General features: G+C 44.6%; 1 protein-coding gene and 1 pseudogene across 1 annotated transcript; both read right to left on the bottom strand.

Moving 5' to 3' along the window:
• Positions 1-2,190: 2,190 nt before the first annotated feature.
• On the bottom strand, positions 2,191-4,680 carry LOC100273013 (uncharacterized). Its single transcript, NM_001147463.1, has 11 exons — positions 4,494-4,680; positions 4,341-4,411; positions 4,187-4,244; positions 3,979-4,085; positions 3,788-3,833; positions 3,508-3,642; positions 3,323-3,412; positions 3,098-3,226; positions 2,920-3,003; positions 2,745-2,809; positions 2,191-2,624 (listed from the first exon to the last, which is right to left on the bottom strand). Exons 1-11 carry the CDS (start codon positions 4,572-4,574, stop codon positions 2,438-2,440), a joined length of 1,053 nt encoding a protein of 350 aa, NP_001140935.1. The 5' UTR covers positions 4,575-4,680; the 3' UTR covers positions 2,191-2,437.
• Positions 4,681-6,969: 2,289 nt separating this feature from the next.
• LOC103645714 (MMS19 nucleotide excision repair protein homolog) lies at positions 6,970-11,267 on the bottom strand (annotated as a pseudogene).
• Between the last annotated feature and the right edge of the window lie 11,069 nt (positions 11,268-22,336).

The raw sequence follows: 22,336 nt of genomic DNA on the forward strand, positions 1-22,336 counted from the left end.
GAAATATCGAAATTTTCCTAGAGATTTTGTTTGTAGATCATAATGCTCCCACATTGCTATATGTGACCGAACATCCTAGCGGTTTTATTTTACGTTCGGAAATATTGCTGCCAAGATGCCGAGTATAAACTTTATTCTCAAGAAGTTGAGATTGCAGTACTAAAGTAAGTTGAAGCAGGTGGTTCGTGCAGAAAGCAAGTTTAGATCGACAAAAGATATCAGAAAGTAGATTGGTTCCCGACCCTTTCATATTTGAACAGTGAGCTGTATGGAACTTCATATTTGAATGGTTCCAGGTTCATGGTTGTGCAAATTTTTATTACAGCTTGATGGTGAACGTGAACAAAAACGACATGTCCGAGTTCGGCCGTGCACAACGTTTAGGCTCCTACGTACATGATGACAAAATAAATTGAAGCATATCATTCACGGCTAGGAAATTAAAATAAAGAAAAAAGAAAAATGAGTAAAAAGGCACTTAATTCTATTTTAGAGAAGAGATTAATTTATAAGTACTATTTTATAGAAGTTAAATTTGTAGATACTGTAAGAGAGAAACCTGTTTAAATGAGTGTTATAATAGCAAAAGACTCCGATTTGAAAGTCCTCTCTCCAAAATGAGTAAATGTGTTAAAGCTCATATTGCTATTCAGCAATCCCTTTTCCCGAAGGACCTTCAAATCGAGGTTCGTTGACTGTCACAAGGACTCTGTTCCTGGCCTTGAAGATGCTTATGCTGCATCTCGTGCTGTTATTGTGCCCTCTAGAGCGTAATTCGAGCATCTCATTCTGTGGTTCAGGCGAACGGTCTTTGGTGGAACTGTAACTCATGGTCATTAGCAGCTGGCAGGTTTTCTCCATTTGCAAGGGAACCACTAGTGACCTGACTGCTCATACATAGTCCAAGTTTAAGTTGTGGTTATTTATGAGCCAGGTTTGAATTTCAGCCCACACGTGCATGTTTGCTAGTTTTTCTGCCTACAACATGGCTGAAGTTTATCCTTAACTTCAATTTTTTTTTCTCTGAATTAGTCCTTGTTGTGAAACTTATTAAGCTAACATGATTTTGACAGTACTAGATTTTTGTTTTGTCCAACCACTTCTATCAGTATGACATTATGTTTTATGTCAAATGATGCTTTATGTAGGTCTCACTAGCCGAATGTTTATTTTGGTTTATAGGAGTACTCATTAGAAGGCCAGGTCTGGTGCTGTCTCACTGAGCCATCTCCATCTCCATATTTACAGGGAAGGCTTGGCTCTGCTTATCCTTTTTTTTCAGACTCTAGGAGTCTCCGTCAAGTCTGCCTTTTTAAAAAAAAAAAACTGATGCATGCTTAACATTTTATGAGACTGGACAAGTAGTTTCAGTTAGCGGCCGAAATCACTACTGTGAAGAAACCCTCTGAAACAATTTGGTAATGCCAATGTTGTAAGGACCAAACATACTCTTGATTTCTATTTAATAATTGTTTGGGTGCCGTGGACCTCTGTCGATGTACAGAGGTCAGAGATGGTGTATATTTGGTTTGTAAGGAAATGAGATGCTAATACCGTGTCCAGAAGTTCACTCATATGGTCACCAAAAACACTATTTTGTATTGTAGACTGCACTGTTTGCAGAGTATAGTTTGAATATAGATATGTAGATGAGGTAAGCTGCTGCAGATAGCCTAACAGCTGAAAATAAGCAGCAAGTTGTAGGGAGACGACTTCGAATGAGAGAATACTAGAGTATAGTTTGAATATAGATATGTAGATGAGGTAAGCTGCTGCAGATAGCCTAACATCTGAAAATAAGCAGCAAGTTGTAGGGAGACGACTTCGAATGAGAGAATACTAAATTTGTGGTTTGTTCATTATTTTTTCGTACAATGTATAGAGAGAACATGACCCTTCTGGACTATCGCCTTGACTTGCTGCTGCCTAAGATTAAGTTGTAAATTGATCTTTCATATTCAGGGGACATGCCTCTTCAAGTATGCCCTGATTGTTCCCGACCAGCTCTAGGGCCATGGGCATGGGGTGCTCTGGGCCACAGTTGCCACGGCCCCAGGACATCGTCGCCGGGGGACAGGACGTTTGAACAGATGGCAGCCAACGCCACTGCACATCTGCGCCTAGGGGAGCTACTCTTCACTAAGCCCGGAACAACTATAAACTAGAATGAACAATATTGGCAACACGTTTGAGTTCCTGTATAACAAATCAGTAAAAGGATATAGCTGGGACAACAATTTTGGCCTACATCTGTCAACGTCTCTATGATCAAACACTAGGGTACATGTGAATTGATGCTCTCGATTTGAAAATCTCGGAAAATTGTACAGTATTCCTCCAAATGGATTTGCTGGCGACCAACTAGGTTTTGCGGAAAATTGTACAGTATTCCTCCAAACTGAGTTGCAGAAACTAGTCAGCATAGAATGTCAAGGATCTACGAGCCGATTTTCCATATCCCCAGTCCATAACCTACTTTGATCAGCAGGAGCTCGAATACCATGTGCATGATGCTCGTCATGCGCACTTTGGATCCAGGTATCTCGGTCCAATTAACGGATACTTCTACCATTGGGATCCTGAGGCGCTTGCACAGGTATACAAGTTCAACATCGAAACACCACCTGCCCATGCAAAGAAAGGCAAGTTGTAATAACCATTAAAACCATATATGCCTGGAAAGCAGATTTGGTAAACAGCATCACTGGGCTTCAAAGAAGATAGAACAGTGCAGAAGAGAATACCTCTTCAATCTGATATTTGTGAAAAGCTTCCTTGCAGCTGCTCGTGTGAACATCTTAAACCCACACTGGAATTGGTAACAACAAATGAGACTATGAACATTGTTATTAAAATGAACACATGAAGCGTCAATGGCACTTGTTTATTAGAAGAACATGTATGGTTGAAACAGAATACCTGTGTATCTTTGATCCCGGGACCAGCAGTCAACAAAACTACCAAATGGAAACCTTTCATAAGAAAGTTTCTATACCATTTCCTCTGCAATAAAGCAGGATAGGAAAAAGAAAAATGCAAGGTGAAAACTTAGTAGAAAACCAAAAGACCAAGGGTAGTGAGCAGTAAAGAGAATTACTGTCGCAAGAGCCTGCTTCTCTAGATGAGCTCGGGAACCAAAAACAGCAACTTCAACATCAGATAGATTCTGAGATGAACTAGTAGATGTCCCTGGGCTAGACTTAGCTTTCTTAGCCAATGCATGAACCTAAGAGCAAAAAACAAGTTACAAAAAACAAATTCAATACCAACCAAATTAACTTTCAAAACTTGATGTTCGATTTAGCTTATGACGGAGATAGACCTGAGCTTCAAGCTTTTCCAAATCGGTCACTTTAGTTGCACCATCAGCATCAAGCATGAGTAATAGTTCACCACGTGAATGAAGCATTCCCTATTAGATGCTTCCACAAAAAAAAAAGGAAAGCACCAATTAGTTTTTATTTGCATCCAAAGCCCTAAGGGATATCCAGGGATTTCAACACTCACTTTTCGGACTGCTTCACCTTTCCCATGATTTCTTCCAAGTAGAAGAACTCTAACATTATCAATCTTGTGTTTCTTTACAAAACTGAAAGCGACTTTAGAGGTCCCATCAGTGCTACCATCATCGACAATCAATACCTTGACACAACCGGTCAAATTCCGAAATTAGATAGGGTAATATAGGTTTCAAAACACAAAAGGTTTTGTGCTCAGAGTTTGCCTGTTCCCTGCAAACTGCAAACAGGATTGCAAATTGCAAATAACATGCTAGATTACCACATACCTCATATGAAAAGGACTTGTCAGCAGTTGATCTCCGCTTCAAGTAGCTATTAAAGAGAGAAAACAAGAAAGTGATCAATGTAACGATTAACACTAGCTGCTAAAAAAGATTACCAGTATAGATTGCAATGCGCAGTTCAAAGTTCAACTATAAACATAGCATTTGAGCAACAGGAGTAGCAAATGCCTTACTTGAGTGTTTCTGTAAGAGCCTCGGGGAGTCGATACTCCTCATTGTAGGCAGGAACTATCAACGAAATATATTTCTCAGGAGGATCCAAAACCGACGGGCAGGGCACCTATATAACAGTCAGTTCAGACAATCAAACCAGCAAACACCTAGCGTGCACCCCCATGCTGCAGCCCGGGACGAACCCAGCACGAGCAATCAGTACACTACCTTCTTGAGCGAGTTGGGGTCCTCGAAGAAGGCGTCCGAGACGGCGGACCTCTCCAGCCTGCGGCCGAGATCCAGAACATCGCAGCAGTCAACACTACACGCAGATCGCGGGAGAAACCAGGAGTGTGGGACGGCAAGACGGAAGCAGACTTACGAGTGCATGCATCCTATCTTGCGGATGTGCTCGAAGAAGAACGCCGCTGCGCCCAGCACCAGGATGGATACCTGATCACGAGACGGAGAGATGGCGTGAGTGCCACGGCGAGGAGGAGGAAGCAGGATTTGGGGGGAAAGGGGAGGGCGGTACGAGGGTGGCGAGGAGGAGGGTCAGCGAGAGGGAGGCCGGCAGGATGCCGGCGATGGCGGAGAGAGGCCAGGCGGCGGCCATCGTCGCGGTCCCGACGGCCGGTGCCGAGTCCACCCGCTGCTCTGGTCTTCGCGTGGGTTTTCTGGTCCTGGAGTTGGGGAGATCTGCACGCCGAAGGCAGACGGGCAGACGGCCGGGCCGGCCAGGTTGCACATTTGGCATTTGCACGTTGCTCATCTCTGTTTTAGGCCATATATTTTGGAACACGTATTTTTTTAAAAAATATTTCATTTCTTTTTTAAATTTCTATATTATAGCATCTTCAGTAATCTACTCTTTAATTTATCACATGGAGAACCATTTAATAAAAAATATTCTCTAATTTTTACTATTCTAACGGCATCTTTGTATATTGTGCCCCGTTTCATATTTAACTAGTGAGAAGTTTAAAATAGAAAATTGTTATATTTAGATGTGTAAGGGCTAGTTTGAGAACCTCATTTTTTTAAGGTATTTTCATTTCCCAAGAAAAAATTGAACTCATTTCCTTTGGAAAAATAAAAATTTCTTGAAAAAATGATGTTATCAAAAACTAGCCATAAGTGAATAATTTGTTGGAGGATATTTGTTCATCAAATTCTTTATTCGTGAGGTTGTTCGCTTCAGCCAATGGCGGATCTAGTATTAGGCTAAAGGAGGGGCTGGTTTTATAGTGACCATTGGTGGAAGCAACACAAACTGTTAGAGGGCTCATTTTTATTTCTTTTTCTTCCTCTTTCCTTTATCTCTACCCTCCACCTCTTTCTCCAATACAGTGAGGGCTATTTTTTCCTCTTCTTTTCTTTTATTTTTCCTCTAACTTCCACCTCTGTATCAATGGAGTTTCATAGCTATAGGGGGGCTGCAGCCCCCCTAACCCCCCTTTAGATCTGTCACTGGCTTCAGCTTAAAATTTGTTCGAACTGTTGCATCTGCAATCCATAAAGACAAAGCACTGTAGAATCAGTAGAAGCCGGTTCAGATTAAAGCCAAACGAGCAGGCTGCACATCACTCAGACATGAAAGGATATAGAGGATCTTGAATATGCTCTTAGCTTTGCAAAAAGCTTACATTCTAAACGGAGTCTTAGTGTTTTATACACTGTGTATGTTGCAACAAATATGTCCTTTTAATTTACTTTTTAGTGATGTATACCATATGTTTTGCAGCAAATATGGTCTTGCTGTTAGATAGCATCACAACAAAACATAACTATATATATGTAATTGTGGTGTTCTAAGAGTATCTCCAAAAGAATGACAAAAGATCACCCCCAAAAGGTTGTTTTCAGGAGCAATCAAAAAAGTTTGAGGCGTGTGTTTCTTCTATTCTCCCATAGGTAACGTAAAATGTAGATGGAAAACTGTAAACTGGACTGGTTGGGCTGTAAAATTGGGCCCAATATGCCTACCAGGTTTGTCAACGAATAGTGCATATTTATTTATTTTACTAGGTGAGTGCCCGTGCGTTGCAACGGAACCGTATAATAACACGATAACTTATGTACATATGTGTGTTATATTATAATGAGAAAATGTTTCAGAATCCATTTGTGATCCTATCCATACATAAATTTTGTTATTTTAATCTAATAACATACATCTATTCAATGCCACAAATTTTTCTTCTTCTTCGTTCATCCGACCATGGTGCGCTTCCAGACCTGTTGCCTCACTGTTTTGCAGAGTAGAAAAAAAGTCACTACCCACATCAGTGCAGCTAGCAACGAAGGCCATGCGCAGCCACAGGGGCCGACAAGACTATGTCATACCTTGAGCCAGCTTGTTCTGGGTGGAACACCATTGCTTTGAAGCCTTTCTGTACGCCGCAAGGATTTTCTCCATCTGGTTCAACATCAAGATCAGTGTTGTTACCCACATAAGTTTGCTAAGGCATGATTAACACAACATAACAGACCTGCATAAAAACCATAGGAAACAAGATGCCACGAACAAAAGGAAAAAGCATAAATCCAATTGCAACAGGACTAATCTGTGATGCGAAGTCGTAAATGTTTGCACAGATCAGTCGAGCCCAAGCACAGAATAACAATTTAGCAAAACCAAATATTGACCAAACATATCAATGGAAGCAACTTGAATATCGATTTAGCCTCCTCACCACATCCCCACAGGACGAATGCATGGAAATCAAAGCTCTCTCTAGCACATATAGGTCCACCGCTTTGTCCTCAGGAATTGTCCATGTGAAACTCAGACCAAAATCAATAAGAACCTACCAAGATACACCATTGATCTATTTGTAATTGTTCACTTCGTAGCATCATGAAGCAAAGAAGACATACCAAGCACAGGAAGCTCGGTGCATGACAAAAGCAAGAAGGCTTGGTGAATAATTACAAACAGAAGCGAAGGACTGCCTGCATATGTTGGAGGGATGCTTAGTAAGGCAAGGAAAAGTTGTTTACTTCAAAAACTACAACCGTGCAGCTGATTCAGAAATGGTAAAATGTTCGCACCATGTGTGCCGGCATCGGACAGCCACTTGACGAACAGCTCGTTTCTTATCGTCGAGAGCCCTGATTGCTGCCTGCACAACCTGGATGAACGGTCAGTCTGGTGAGTTGTTTTTAGTAAGGGCAGATTGGTTACTGATGCGAAAATGTAACAGCAGTCAGCCACGCTAGGAAGGATACCCTGAATCCCTAGTAACACATAGAAAACTAACCTTTCACCGCACAGGATAAATCTTTGGGTGAGGAAACGTCGAAAAGGCTACTAAACATTGTAATGTTGTCTCTTGCACAACCTAAGGGGAAAAGGTTGTTAAACTGACATACTAATTCGCACATGTAACAGAGGTACAATTAGTATGGATGGATTAATAAAAATAGCAGTACGGTCACCATCATGTGAGGATAGGAAACAAGTTCACTAAGAACGCTGATTGTGATTTGGATGTTGTCCAGAATGCACTCTTTGCCTGGTTAGAAAAAAAACTGAAGTTAATGACAAGATCAAATGCATTGCATTAGATCAATATCTTGAAGGACAATATCAAAGAGCACAAAAGTAATTTATCCATATGGAGGCCACAACCTATATTAACATATAAACTAAAAGTTGGCAAGAATGTAAGAACAAAACAATAAAAATGGTTCAACCTTTTTTATCCATCAACATTCCAGAGAAGACAAGTAACAAACTGTACACCAGATCCTTATCCCCAACATCCATACTTAATTTAGCTAAGCTATCAACCATCACGAGTAAAATCTACAAGATGGGGAATAATAAGTTAATTTGACTGTGAATGCTAATATTACATGGACATATGTATATCATAATCAAAAGAGATGTAACCTGGTGTGCTTCAGTTATAACTGCTGGTACTGGAGCATTGGAAATGATATGCTCAAAAGTTCGGTATAGTGCCAATCTGCAATTGATAAGGACTCTATCATTTTAAGAGATTATAATTGGGCAAGCTAACAATACACAAGCAGATCTTAAATTAGTAAATAAAACATATAAAATAGCCATCAAGATGCAATAGCAACCAATTGTTCTACCATATCATCTAATAATGATGTTACATGCAAGGAAAATCACTTCATTTTTACATTGTGCAAGGAAGATGGTGTTATGTGGTTTTTGAACAGTTCCACTGCCTTCTTCATTCGATAGGCGCAACCGTCGTTCCCATGATAAAACATATAATTACCCATCAAACTGGCTCTACAAGGATCTAGTCTTGATAAACTTTCGACTGGATGAATCAAATTGAATTATGGATGCTAAACTATTGTATTTGAGATTGTAAAGCATCCACAAGGGCTAGGAGATCTTGTTTGATGGCAGAAACAACTCGGCTCATGGCTTCTTTTATGCCGATGTCAGCATCTGCTGTTGAGATTGTAGCCATGGCTATAGATGTCACTTGTTGATTCTATCATTCGCCTCCGGTAGCGGTGAATCCTTTACATACTGCCTTAGTCATCAATCACAATAAAGTTCAAGTTAGTGATATCGCCTAAAAGGAATTAAAGCATGAGCAAAGCAATTTAAAATTATTTTCCACCCCCAAATTATTCAGATCCTGAATCATATTGCAGCTAGTGATGGAGGATCTAGATGAGAACGAATTGACAGTTATGGTATAAATAGTGCCAGACATATTGCAGCTAGTTATGGTATTTAAGTGTTCCATTGCTTAATGGTTTAGCTGGGAACGAATAGGCAGTAATGTCAGATATATCTAAACTGACATTTTAGAGGTACATGTTAATAGAAAAAATATCTACATTTTATTCCACTGATTCATTTCAACAGCAGGCTTGAGCACCTATAAGTCTCAGCGCGGCCTCCGCTTGGATCAACACGCAGGTGAAGAGATAAATCAAAGCCTCTAGAACTGCAAGGTGAAGAGATCCAAGATGAATAGATCCAAATGACCATAAACAGTGCCAAAGAACCGGATGCCATTGATGAGGAAGGTCACTCAGACCAAGGAAGGGATGATTCAGCTATAGATTGTAATGCTTAATAGATATGGTTTTATAAGTACACAATCATGTTAAGATGTAAGCAAAACACTGGTATATAAGTTCTGTTGTATCGTTCTTAAACTCTAAAACCATAGAAATTTATCTTCCGAAGATAAAGCACTACATGCCAAAATGAAACTGACTTGAAGGCAGACTGAGCAGTAGCTGCTATGAGCTACCAAAGCATACAACTGAAAAGAAATGTATATCGTGTTGAGACTGAACTAAAAGAAGCAAAACTGGTATTTCTCCCCTTTCCCTTTCTTAATAATACTTAAATTTAGACTAACATTAAAGGTTAGGTCCCCAGACAAGCACCAAGTAGAATACTCACATCTTTTTAGCTATGGTAAAAAAATGAATGCAGTCGCTCTAGCTTCAGCAAGGATCAACATACGACCAATAAAGCATACTTTTTTAGAAGTAAAAGAAAACAATCATGAATTAATAATATGGCCCTATCATTATAAAATTTCAAGTGTATTGGACGAAACATTTTTGGGTTGCAGAAATAGTGATAACCTTATTGCATCTGCTACTATTGTTCTATAAAAATTAAGATCGGCGTTCAGAGTAGCATATAATCAAAATTTGTTGGTTCACATGTTCAGGTACTAATAAAAGCCCATCTGGATTTAATGTTTAGCATAATTCCAAGTACTTTTTAGTGACTTGTGCATGACAAATGAAATTTCTCTAGAGTGGACAACATAATGACACTGAAGAGGCACATCAAACAGATACGAAACACAACCAGCAAGTGTTTCTTGTCCCTGCTCCAATGCAGCCAAATAGAAACATGAAGAAGACGATAGCACCAACACCACTAAACAAATAAATAAACCTACAAGGAACAGAGGCTATTAAATATCAAACACAATTACTTTGACAGTAAAAACAAATAGAGAAAACCCCACAATTTCCAAACTAAAGAGTCAATGATTTTGGCTAGAAACTTGGAACATTCCAACCCACACGTAATTTACCTCCTATCCAACATGCTTCATCAGACTGCAATTTGGAACTGCGCGTTCTGGCTACCATTACATATTTCACACATTCACAGTTATGATTCCCAGCCCTACTAAGCAAACCTTGCAGTTCCTCTCAATCCAAAGTCATAATCAATGGCGACATCACAACAAAAAAACCAGTATTGATACATCCTGGGCAAAATCAAGAGCACGAGGTGAGAGCTGGCCTTACTTGGAGTAGAAAAGACCGCACAGGATTACGATTCAATCTGTGAAGCGCCTCACCTACAAAAGACACTTTAGTTTTGCAATTACTCCAAAATTTATTAAATTGCCAATTCTGCAATTACTTTAGTTTTGCAATTACCCATACATCTGAAACATAAGAAGCCTGAGCCGACCTGGACGGGACTTTAACTCAGCCAAAAACAGAGATACTGAGCCAATTCTGCAATTACTTTAGTTTTGACCGACCTTTCAAGCAAGGTAAAAAATTTGTAACATGGTGAAGAGCTAAAAAAGGTCTGGTAGGAGGTGATACGAAGCACGAAATCCACACAAGACAGTACGTGGACGCTACATGGGAAATTGAGAACTAAATTAGGCTGATATTAATCTTGAGTACCTTTGACCGACCTTTCATATGTTTGCTTTATGGCATCTTGCTTAAATCCAACAGAAAAAAGAGAGAATTCAGAAGGTATCACAATTGGGAACCAAGAGGCAAAAATGCCAATAACAACAATTAGGACGAACAGAGTTTACTTGAATTATATACTCAAAATATACAGATCTAAAACAAACTATTTAGATATACTCTCGGCAAGTGCATCTAGACGAGCACTCCGACCTTGGCGTTTGGCCCTGTCACGCCCGTTACCGCGCACCCCAAATCTCTCACCTCCTCGTCCGGTGCACTTGGACCTCGTCGGCGATGCTCATGTCTGTGTCTGCTGGTCGTTCGGCTCAAGCAGGCCGGCACCGCACAGGGGAGGGGTGCTGTTGTGGTAGGACAGGGGACGTGCGCAGCGGCGGCTGCCTCAGTGGACATCGCAGGGAGGAGGCATGAGTGCATCGCGGCTGGGTGGGGGTGGCGCACCTCCTCGTCCGACGCACTTTGACCTCGGCGACGATGCTCCCGTCTGCATCTTCTGGTCGTTCGGCCCGAGCAGGTCGGCACCGCGCGGGGGGTGGTGCTGCTGTGGTGGGACAGGGTGCGTGCGCGGCAGCGGCGACGCTGTCTCGGCGGACATCGCGGCTGGGTGGTGGCGGGGTTTGCGGCGACTGGCGCATCACAAGTGGACGGCGGCGGAGGCAGGCGGGGTCGGGGGTGTGGACACCTTCGTTAGCTGTGGACTACCGCGACCGCGATGTGGGGAAGATTGAGGCTGCACTCTTCGGCGACAATGGAAGATCTCCAAATTTGGGACAGGTTACCAGATGTCGACGCACATTGTGGGGAAAGGAGAGGAGCCGGGTAGGGTTTTGGGGGACGCGGGCAGATCGGGCGCCATGGTGGGTCGAGGGCGCGTACTTGACTGTACTGGCGAGGAACCAATGCGGGATTTGGCCGTTGCGGTGATTTCGGGGATACGGTGAAGCCACTGCAGTGATTGCGGTGGAGACGCCGAAGGTGCGGGGGAGGGCGAGGATTCGGGGCGAGCACTTTGGAACGAAAACTGCGGCGAGGATGGCTCCATTAGCGTTGAAGCCGGCCTGGGGAAGGGCGCTGATGGCTCCGCTGCGCCGCGCGTGGGGACGGGTGTGGAGGCGGGGCTCGGGCACAGTTGGTGGCGCCGCGCGATGGTGGCGGACTGGGGACTGGCGGGGGCATGGTGACGCCGGGTGGACGCCCTCGTTGGATACATATAGTGTAGTAGAGATTGTGTCATCGTCACGTTGCTGTAGTATAGCGAGGACTGAGGGAGCTGTGATGTAGGCCGGGATATGCTTACCTCTCTTGATCTACAATGTCCCCAACTTTTTTTTTTCATTTTAGCCCTTTTTTGTTTTTTTACACAATTATATCCTTTGCAGTTTCATTTCAAAAAATGGACCCCAACCTCGGCGCCATTATCATTGACGCCGAGGTAACGCATAGTGGCGCCGACATAATTGGCACCAACTTTTCCTACGTGGCAGGCGATGTGGCAAGTCCCAGGGAGTCGGTGCCATAGATCTTGGAGCCGACCCCTGGACAGCGCCGGACCTCGCCGTCAAGGGGGGCCGGCGCCAAGATCTATGGCGCCGACCCCCTAGGACTTGCCATATCGCCTGCCACGTAGGAAAAGTTGGTGCCAATGGTACTGGCGTCGTTGTGTGTTACCTCGGCGCCAATGATGATGGTGTCGAGGTTGGGGTCTATTTTTTAAAATGAAACTGCAAAGGGCATAGTTATAAAAAAAAACCCAAAAAGGACTAAAATGCAAAAAAGTTGAACGATGTCCAAGATCTGCCATGTGTCTTTTGGGTGCAGGCAGGGACGTTGCTACCATGTTTGATTTGATCACGTGTAGCGCGTGTCGGTGTACGAGAAAACAAATAACGTGACAGTCGGTGGGAGACAGATAGATCGGTGGTGATTTTGAGGAAACCAAAATGTTTCCTGTTTTTAGTTACATATGGAGCTATGAAAAAACTGGGAGAGGTTTAAGGGACATGTTGGAGACGTTACTACCTAAATATGAGGGGACGTTGCTACCAATGATAAATAATTAGCTAGTAAACAATTAGTTATAATATGTTTAGAGCCTTGGCTAATAAATGTCTAAAATATGATGAAATAATCTATTTTACCCTTCAACGGTAAACAATAGCTAAGAGAGAAAGTAAAGAGACTGACACGGGATCATCTTTTTCTCTTTTTATGATCTATAGCGCCTATTAGTAAACATTGGGCTACCAATTGTGATAGAAACACCAAGGTGCTGTTTGATTCACATTTTGTAACGTAAATAGTAATGGTAATGAAACACACTTGAGTACCGACGGTAACAAGTTTGAATAGTCCGGTATCCATTTCTAGTGTGGTATTCGATTACGGTTGGACTTGAACAAACATCATTTAACGTTATCGGTTACCTATTACGTTACCAACATGTGAACCAAACGGTACACAAGTTCTTCCAGCAAGCTTGTACTAGGAGACGCCAAAAGAATAGGATTTTGTTCATCCATAAGTCATGATTTTATAATGACTAGGTCTATTGATATTGCTACGAGTAATTTTTTTTTTCTCAAATCAATTTACCTCCTCCGTCACCAGACAAGATTTAAATTTTAACCATGATGGCACTATGACAAATGAATTCACTAACTTTATGCCAAGCATCGATGAGTGCTTGTAGATTTTAAAAGGATTGAGACTAAGGAGGTGTTTGGGATGGCTCTAGGTTCCAACTCCGATGTATAGTTGTAGTTTATAATATCACTTTAAATAGTTTTAAAAATATTTTTAATCTAAACAATAAACAAAATGACTTTTATAAATGTCTTCTAAAGGCTTACAGCTCCAGCTCCATAATTTTCTGGAGCATCTAATGACCTACTCCACCAAATATACTAAGTTTACTGGAGCTGAAGCTGTCCTGGGCCTAAGTTGCCCTGGTCCAGATGGTCTTAGTGTTGCTTTCTATCGTGTTGCTTGTACATGGATCAAGAATGATGTGCATGGGTTGATCATTAGTTTCTACACATTTAGTACTTTGCCTAATCCTCTTAATGCAACTACAATTATTCTCATTCCAAGAAAAAGTCATGCTATCTTGGTCATTAATTTTAGATCCATTAGCCTAACAAATATACCTTATCAAATAATTTCCAAATCATTAATAAATAGTGTTGGGGACCTGCTTCGTTGCCGAAGGTCCTTTAAAAAGAAACACATTCGAAAGATCAGCGTATAATCAAACATAGCGCGAAGGTACACACGAAGCTGCTATCCAAGGAGCTTCGGCATAATGGTACGCCTTGAGACGAAGGGTTGTACCGACTTAAAGAGGAAAATACCGATCAGTCCATGATAATTTGTGTCATGATTGTAACTAGTTATCAAGGACATAAATGTAATTTTAACCGAGCTGCGTCCCGTGCCTATAAATAGGTGAACAGTACCCCCGTACTGTTCACTCTGGCTTGTATTCGCTCGTGCGTCACGCTTGGACTTTTGCCTTCTGTCAAGCCGAAGGTACAAATGTAATTCAATATTGTTCTTATTCATCCATGATGATTTAATAAAGATATATTAATGATGTCATATGATTATTCATGTTATTTCTCATGTTTTATATGCTTCTTCTTTCATTAACGTATACTGTTGTCGGCGTTTCGACCCCGGGGGGTCCCTGGACCAACGAGTAAATTGTCGTCGCGTGCCCCAGCCCAGATGGGTCGGCGCGAGACGGAGCACGAAGGGGGGAAGAAACAGGCAAAGGGAAACCTGCGGCCTTCGTGTTGCTCTGCGCCCAGGTCGGGTGCGCTTGCAGTAGGGGGTTACAAGCGTCCGCGTGGGAGAGCCTTATGCGCCGGCCCGTTCCCCCGCGCGGCCAACCTTCTCGTACGAGAGCCCTGGACCTTCCTTTTATAAACGTAAGGAGAGGGTCCAGGTGTATAATGGGGGGGGGTGTAGCAATGTGCTAACGTGTCTAGCAGAGAGGAGCTAGAGCCCTAAGTACATGCCGTCGTGGCAGTCGGAGAGGTTTTGGCACCCTGTTCATGTGATGTCGTGGCCGTCGGAGGAGAGCTGGAGCCCTGCGGAAGGACAGCTATCGGGGCTGTCGAGTCCTTGTTGACGTCTCCTTGCATCCGTAAGGGGCTGAGAGCCGCCGTCGTCATGGAGCACGCGGGGCGCCATCATTATTTGTTTACCGGGGCGAACCAGATGGGACGTCGGTCTTGTTCCCCGTAGCCTGAGCTAGCTAGGGGTAGGGTAATGATGGCGCCCCCTGTGACGTGGTCGGTCCGAGCCCTAGGTCGGGCGAGGCGGAGGCTCCTCCGAGGTCGAGGTCGAGTCCGTCTTCCGAGGTCGAGGCTGAGTCCGACCCCTGGGGTCGGGCGAGGCGGAGCCCGTCTTCCGAGGTCGAGGTTGAGTCCGAGCCCTGGGGTCGGGCGAGGCGGAGTCCATCGTCTTCCGGAGCCGAGGTTGAGTCCGAGCCCTAGGGTCGGGCGAGGCGGAGTTCATCGTCGTCCAGAGCCGAGGCTGAGGCTGAGTCCGAGCCCTAGGGTCGGGCGAGGCAGAGTTCATCGTCTTCCGGAGCCAAGGCTGTGTCCGAGCCCTAGGGTCGGGCGAGGCGGAGTTCATTGTCTTCCGGAGCCGAGGCTGTGTCCGAGCCCTGGGGTCGGGCGAGGCGGAGCTTCCTATGGCGCCCGAGGCTGGACTTAGCTGCTGTCAGCCTCACTCTGTCGAGTGGCACAGCAGTCGGAGCGACGCAGGCGGCGCTGTTTTCTTGTCAGGCCGGTCAGTGGAGCGGCGAAGTGAATGCGGTCACTTCGACTCTGTCGACTGAAGAGCGCGCGTCAGGATAAGGTGTCAGGCGACCCTTGCATTAAATGCTCCTGCGATTCGGTCGGTTGGCGTGGCGATCTGGCCAAGGTTGCTTCTCTGCGAAGACTGGGCCTCGGGTGAGCCGAAGGTGTGTCCGTTGCCTGAGGGGGTCCTCGGGCGAGACGTGAATCCTCCGGGGTCGGCTGCCTTTGCCCGAGGCTGGGCTCGGGCGAGGCGAGATCGTGTCCCTTGAGTGGACTGAGCCTTGACCTTAATCGCGCCCATCAGGCCTTTGCAGCTTTGTGCTGATGGGGGTTACCAGCTGAGATTAGGAGTCTTGGGGGTACCCCTAATTATGGTCCCCGATAGTAGCCCCCGAGCCTCGAAGGGAGTGTTGATACTCGCTTGGAGGCTTTTGTCGCACTTTTTTGCAAGGGGACCGGCCTTTCTCGGTTGCGTTTCGTTCCGGTGGGTGCGCGCGAGGGCACCCGCCGGGTGTAGCCCCCGAGGCCTCGGAGGAGTGGTTTGACTCCTTCGAGGTCTTAGCGCGTTTCGTGATGCTTCAGCCGGTCTGGTTGTTCCCTCATGCGAACTGGTCGTTGCCCGGGTGCATAGTCGAGTCCAAAGTTCTCGGGCTGGTATGTTGACGCTGTCAACGGTTTGGCCGGAGCCGGGTTTGCGAGAGCAGCCCCCGAGCCTCCGCACAGAGCGAGAGGACGGTTGAAGCGTCCCCAATCCTCTGGGACTCAAATGTGATACAATTACTAGTCCCAGGAGGCTAGTAAACACATTTATACATCAGATGATTACAGATCTGCTTAAACGATACAAACCTATAAGGTGGCGAACAACTTTAAGAGTTGGTCCACAACTCGGGACATATCATCAGAGTGGGGCTAAAGCAGCCCGATATACGCAGCGAAGCAAATCAGCGGTCCAACAGCCACATGCAAGGTTGGGAACAGTCATAACTCTTACCCGATCTCCTTTTTCTGAAAAAAGTAAATAAGCAAGGGTGAGTACAAACGTACTCAGCAGCCCACCTTCACCCGCGGAATGGGGAAATCAGATATAATGCATGGAATATCTGGAGCTCAGGATATTTTGCAGAAACAGCAATATTTTATGCAGGGTTGTTTTGTAAAACATTTTGTATTTTGCAAAGCGCATCCTCTCCAAAGGAGCAGGAAGTTTTTCAGTATTATAATAAAATCCCCTGGACTAAACCATCCAGGTATCTCAGCAGTTCCCCACTGGTTTTCCTTTTCAAAAACAGCTACTGGACTTCCCGTCCACCATAGCTCACGGCTCAACCGCCGGACCTTTTAAAAACCATTTATCTCAAACGCAGCCTTTTTTGAAAACAAAACATTAATTGCCATACCATACCAGACTCGTCCATACCAGTGGACACGGACTATTCGAATAGGTTTTCAAACTCTGCGCAGAGGTGTACACTTTACCCACTAGTCCGGCTCTGCGATCTCATAGCTAGTGAGACCCGAATCCGAATCTCTTTCTTTCCCCGCACGTCCTAACCTTAACGGTTATCCGGAAGGAGTCAGGCCACCACCATGTCCAAACCGGACAAAACATTCCCCCTCCTTATCCTCCCAGTGCTCCCCAGCCTTCATAACCCTAGGGTTGGACCGTACGAGTTCAGATTGAGTGACTGCCCACACAGTCTCGAGTGGTTGTACTTATCATGAGTACAGGTAGTGAAATATGACAAACCGATCCTTATATGAGGGGACAATCCTTCTGCTCACGCCTAAACCAGCTGAGCCAACACCTTAGGCCCTCTCCTAAACCAAAGAGTCCCTGATTATCCCATTCACAAGGTGATAAGGGTGAAAACCCTTCATCATACACATTTTGAAAAGCATTTTCTTTTGAAAACTCACACCTTTTCTCAAATCATTTGTAACAAATATATCAAGTATTGATTGCGGCAAGCGGCTGGGTGGCCATAATAACTTGTCTCAAAATCATATCATGCATAAAATAACAGGCTGAGGGTTGTGGTTGTAAAAGCATAGGTAATTTATGCATCAAAGGGATCCAGTGAGCTTGACGTGCTTATCCGGCGAAGGGGGAAGAAGAGCTCGCAGAACTGGCTTCTGGCTCCTGGCGTAGACTTGTAGATCTGGCCTCCACGAGACAGTACGAATGCTCCGATAACTATGCAACATGAACAGGCAAACATACAAACAAGCAAGTATACCAACAAATATTTAGTATAGTGGTCAGAATAGAGATATATGGATGGGTAGAGTCTTGAGTAGAATCTGTGTCATGTGGTGTTGAGATACTACTAGTGGTGGAGCGGAGGTGCTTACCAGGAGGGTGGACTGGAGGCGAAGCGACACTATGTGTGTAGCCGGTAGAGCGGAGTAACTGAGTGGGTGGGCGTTTGCCTTGGCTGAGGGTGTTGAGTGTGTGTGGAGAGGGAGAGGGTAGCTGGGTGTATTTATAGCTGGGTGTATGTGGTGTAGCACAGTGAAGTTCACTGTTGGTGAGAATAGTGACGAATGAATCGTTTGACTTAGTCTGAACAAAGAGATTATAGGCAGAATATGGGATAAGAGTATTTTAGGAGTTTTCTGGAATATGAACCATGCTTATGGGATGACATGGTTGGATAGGGAATAATTCGATAAGAATTTAGAAACTAGAATTATTGGAATCTGAGTTTGGAAGCCTGGTTCGAAGGAATCTCAAGTTAAGCGTGCTCAACTTGGAGAAACCTAGGATGGGTGACCAAATGGGAAGTTCCCACTGGAAGGAAAATCACACTCACTGGAGTTTGTATAACTGGGATATGGGTCTGGCTGGTCTTAGGTGGACTGGACAGCATGATGGATGGGTAGTTGAAATTTGGGGTGATCAGATGATCGATGAATAGTAACGGTGAATAGTAATGGTAAATAGTAACGGTAAAAAGTAACGGTAAAAAGTAACGGTAAATAGTAACGGTAAATAGTAACGGTAAAAAGTAACGGTAAAAAGTAACGGTGAATAGTAACGGTAAAAAGTAACGGTAAATAGTAACAGTAAATAGTGATGGTGAATCGTATGAACGAACGATGAACGATGGATAGGAACTATGAACGAACGATGAACGATCGAATGATCGAACGAACGAACGATCGGAATTTCGGCAGCATAACGACAGGAAAAAGATTATTTGGACGAACGAATGGACGAACGATCGAACGATCGGACGAACGGACGAACGAACCATGAACGATCGAACGAACGAACGATCGGAATTTCGGCAACATAACGGCAGGAAAAAGATTATTTGGACGAACGAACGGACGAACGATCGAACGATCGGATGAACGGACGAACGAACCATGAACGATGGGACGAACGATCGAACGATCGGACGAACGAACGAACAAACTAAGAACAGGGGGACGAACGATCGAATAACGACCGAACGATCCTTGTGCTAGTGTGTGCTTGTGTGGAACATGGAGTGGGTGTGTGTGGGGGGGAGAGAGTTGCCATGAAATGGCTTGGGGTGGGATGAGAGGAGGCCCTTGCCCCTCTATTTATAGCCATGATGGGGGGATTAGGGGGAGGGATGAGAGGATTAGTGGGAGATTAGCATGGATTTGTCTTATATGAGTGTAATTAGCTTGTAGAGCTCACCGTATGACACTGGAGGCATACGTATACGTATGAGCATGAGAAAAGTTATGGAGAAAATATTTGTAGGGACTTGAAAAATGATTCTGAAGGTATTTCTCAGGAAGAAAAATACTTGGACATATATCGGTGGAATATTTGGGCAGTATTTCTGAAAGAGTTTGAGGGTGATCACTGGGGAAATATTTGTAGGATATTTTGAGGAGGATTTTAGAGAGAATATAGACCACTATATTTTATTTGCTGATATCAACTTGCAAACAAACATTTTGAAATGAAATTTGAAATTCATTTTGAATTTAGAGCGAGTTTGAGAAAATTTCAAGATTTGAATTTTTGGGATGCTACAAATCTACCCCACTTAAAAGGAATCTCGTCCTCGAGATTCGGCTTAGAAGGGTTATGGGTATAGCTTTACTTCAGCTACATATCTTCACTTTGCAAACTCTTCGAGGAGATGGAACTTCAATAAAATCTGGCCCTTGCGGAGCATCCGGTTGCTGATTGCAAACGCTGATTCTGGCTAATCAAAGATCATCTTCAGGCTTCTAGCTTTCGCTTGGCAGCTAGCTTATTGAAGAAGCAACGATGCCAACATGCAACCTTTCTCTCGCGAACTCCCACATGGATTCCTTCCTTGATTGGTCTTTTGGTGCTTCATGAACGAAACTTGGGTGACCACTTCTCATCCAGAAACTTATAAGCTTCGGTGATCTGGTCCTCCACAAGCTTGCTACAGGCCTTCTTCTTTTTCTCCATAGCAGGAACCTTACCGGAACACTACCCCACTTAAAAAGAATGAGGGTAGAACTCTTGAATCTTGGGGATTTGAACTCCTTGAAGTACCTCATAAAAAGGTGTTACGGGGTCTTCTTCTGCTGTTGCTACTTGAACAGGCTGTGGAGAGACGACTGACACAGGGTTGATTCTAGGGGAACCTTCTTCTTATCTTCTCTTCACTATCTTCTTTTCACTGACCCTTTCTTTCTCTTTGCTCTTCCCACTGGATGATTCTATCAAAGAGTATTACTATCATACATTGGAGGAAACCAAAGACTATGAACCATGTACAATAGTCTTCAACCCAAGAATCACCAAGCATTGTGATCTTAGGGGCGAGGGAGTGGGAAATGGGGTTGCTTGCGATTATGACAGAGGGGATTTATCTGGAGTGTGCTTTGCTTTGAGCGAGATGGGAGTTGAGGGAGCTGGTGGGGGGTTTTATAGGCGAGTGTGGGTGCTCCGGTGCGGAGTGGCGGTGATGGAGTAGGTGACACGAGGCAGCAGGTGCGACAAGGGGAAGGGGGGCCTGTTGCCGGCGACAATGGTGGCGGTGGGTGTGCTACCAAGGGGGCGAGGGGTGGTGGTAGTGCGCATGGAGGCGGGCACGCGTGCGGGGGGCACAAGTGAGTGATGGGGTCAATGACCCTGATGTTTGTGGTCTCTGGTTCCAAGAATCTTTGCCTCTTTGTATGGTAATAACTCCTTCTGTCCTCTTTTCCTGTTTACTTTGACTCAGGGGCAGTGCTTTGATTCTCACGGTCGGTCCTTTTGACTGAGCGGCTGGACTAGTTTCTTCTGTAGCTTGTTCCAGGCTTCAAGGGTAAGCTTCCCGGTATCTTCTTGGGCAAGGCACTTTTCTCTTGAGATGGGTTAAGATGAGAATGGAAGCATAACGTGAGGATTAGCTCTAATTTGTGATCTATGTTTTTAGAGAAAACCTTTCTTAAAAAGAAAGAAAACACACAAGCTCAGCAATGATAAGCACAAACAAATCAAATGTTTTGAATAAGGGAAGAATAGAGTTTTCCAAAGCATGGACTACTCAGATTTGGGGGCTAAGCATAACTACTATTGCTCAGCTTCTGAATTGAGAACTATGCTAACCAGGACTTATGAGCACTAACATTAAAGCATCACATATGCACTCAAAAGGGGGAGAAAACATCAAGCAAAATTCATTTTGAAATGCCCTAGGGGGCCACACAATTAGAGTTTTGCAAAACACGAGTCTACACGATTACCTCTCATACATGCAGGGCTCTAGCCAAAGTGAAGAAAAACTTCACTACCCAATGCATGCAGAGGACTGGGCATAACTAACTTTAGACCAGGCAACTTCTCTTCTGGCAAGGCTGGCGCACAACTTCAATCTGAGACATCTCCGAGATGGGTCAAGAGGGAGCTGATGTTGATGACTTCTTCTGGCGGCAACGGAGATGGCAAGACGGGGTCAAACTCTTCTTCAAGCTGGACTGGCTCTTGTAGCTCCTCAGAGGGCGGCGGTGCTGGCGGGGTGCTTGTAGCTTCTTCCTTGACTTCAAGGGATGGTGCTGGAATCTTCTTCATGGTGAGGGGCTCAAACAACTCCGGCGGGGGATCTTGGGAGGATTCGGGGTGCTCTTGCTTATCCATAGCCTGAGGGAAGACTGGAATTCCTTCCAAGACTATGGCTCCTTCCGGTAGTTCCCAAGCCTTCTTCTCTCCTCTGATAGAGACCGGGTGACCTTCAAGAATCTGGGGGTCTTCAGCTTTGACGGGTTGAACGGGGTTGGATGGAGCGGGCTCTTGGATCCGCAGGGCTCTACGTTGGTTATGGGTTACCAAGTAGGCCTCCATCAGCTTCTGGACATGCTCATCCTTGGCTTGCTTCAGGGCTTCAACAACAATGACTTCACGACTTTCCAAGGCAGCTACACGGGCTTGAGCTGTGGTGAGATCCACATGGAGCTTACGGTTGAGCTTCTCTGCATCTTCTGCTCGAGCAATCATCTGACGGTGGTGCCGAGCCAAGAAATCATACTGTGCATCCAGGGTGAGCAGGTATGCAGTGAGGTACATAACTGTGGGGTCATCCTCAAGCAGCTGCTGACCTTCCAATGCACGCATCCTGGCCATCCAAACTGGACGGTCTCTCTAAAAGGGTGGAAAGAATCTGAGCGGTGTGTCGGCCACTTCTTCTTCATAGATCTGACACAGGGCCCTCAATGCCTTGCGAGCGACGACTTGACAGGTGTCTTTGAATCTGTGCCCTGCAGCAGTGACACTCCATTCCACATGGTGCAGACTGGATCCAATGTACACAGTCACGACACACTTCTCTGTGCCATGCTCGACGAATTCACGACCATCATACTCTGGCTGGCTCCTGATTCCGAGGCGAACTGTGCATGTTCTCAGCAA

The sequence above is a fragment of the Zea mays genome, chromosome 1 (genome assembly GCF_902167145.1).
Source record: "Zea mays cultivar B73 chromosome 1, Zm-B73-REFERENCE-NAM-5.0, whole genome shotgun sequence".
Lineage (NCBI taxonomy): Eukaryota > Viridiplantae > Streptophyta > Magnoliopsida > Poales > Poaceae > Zea > Zea mays.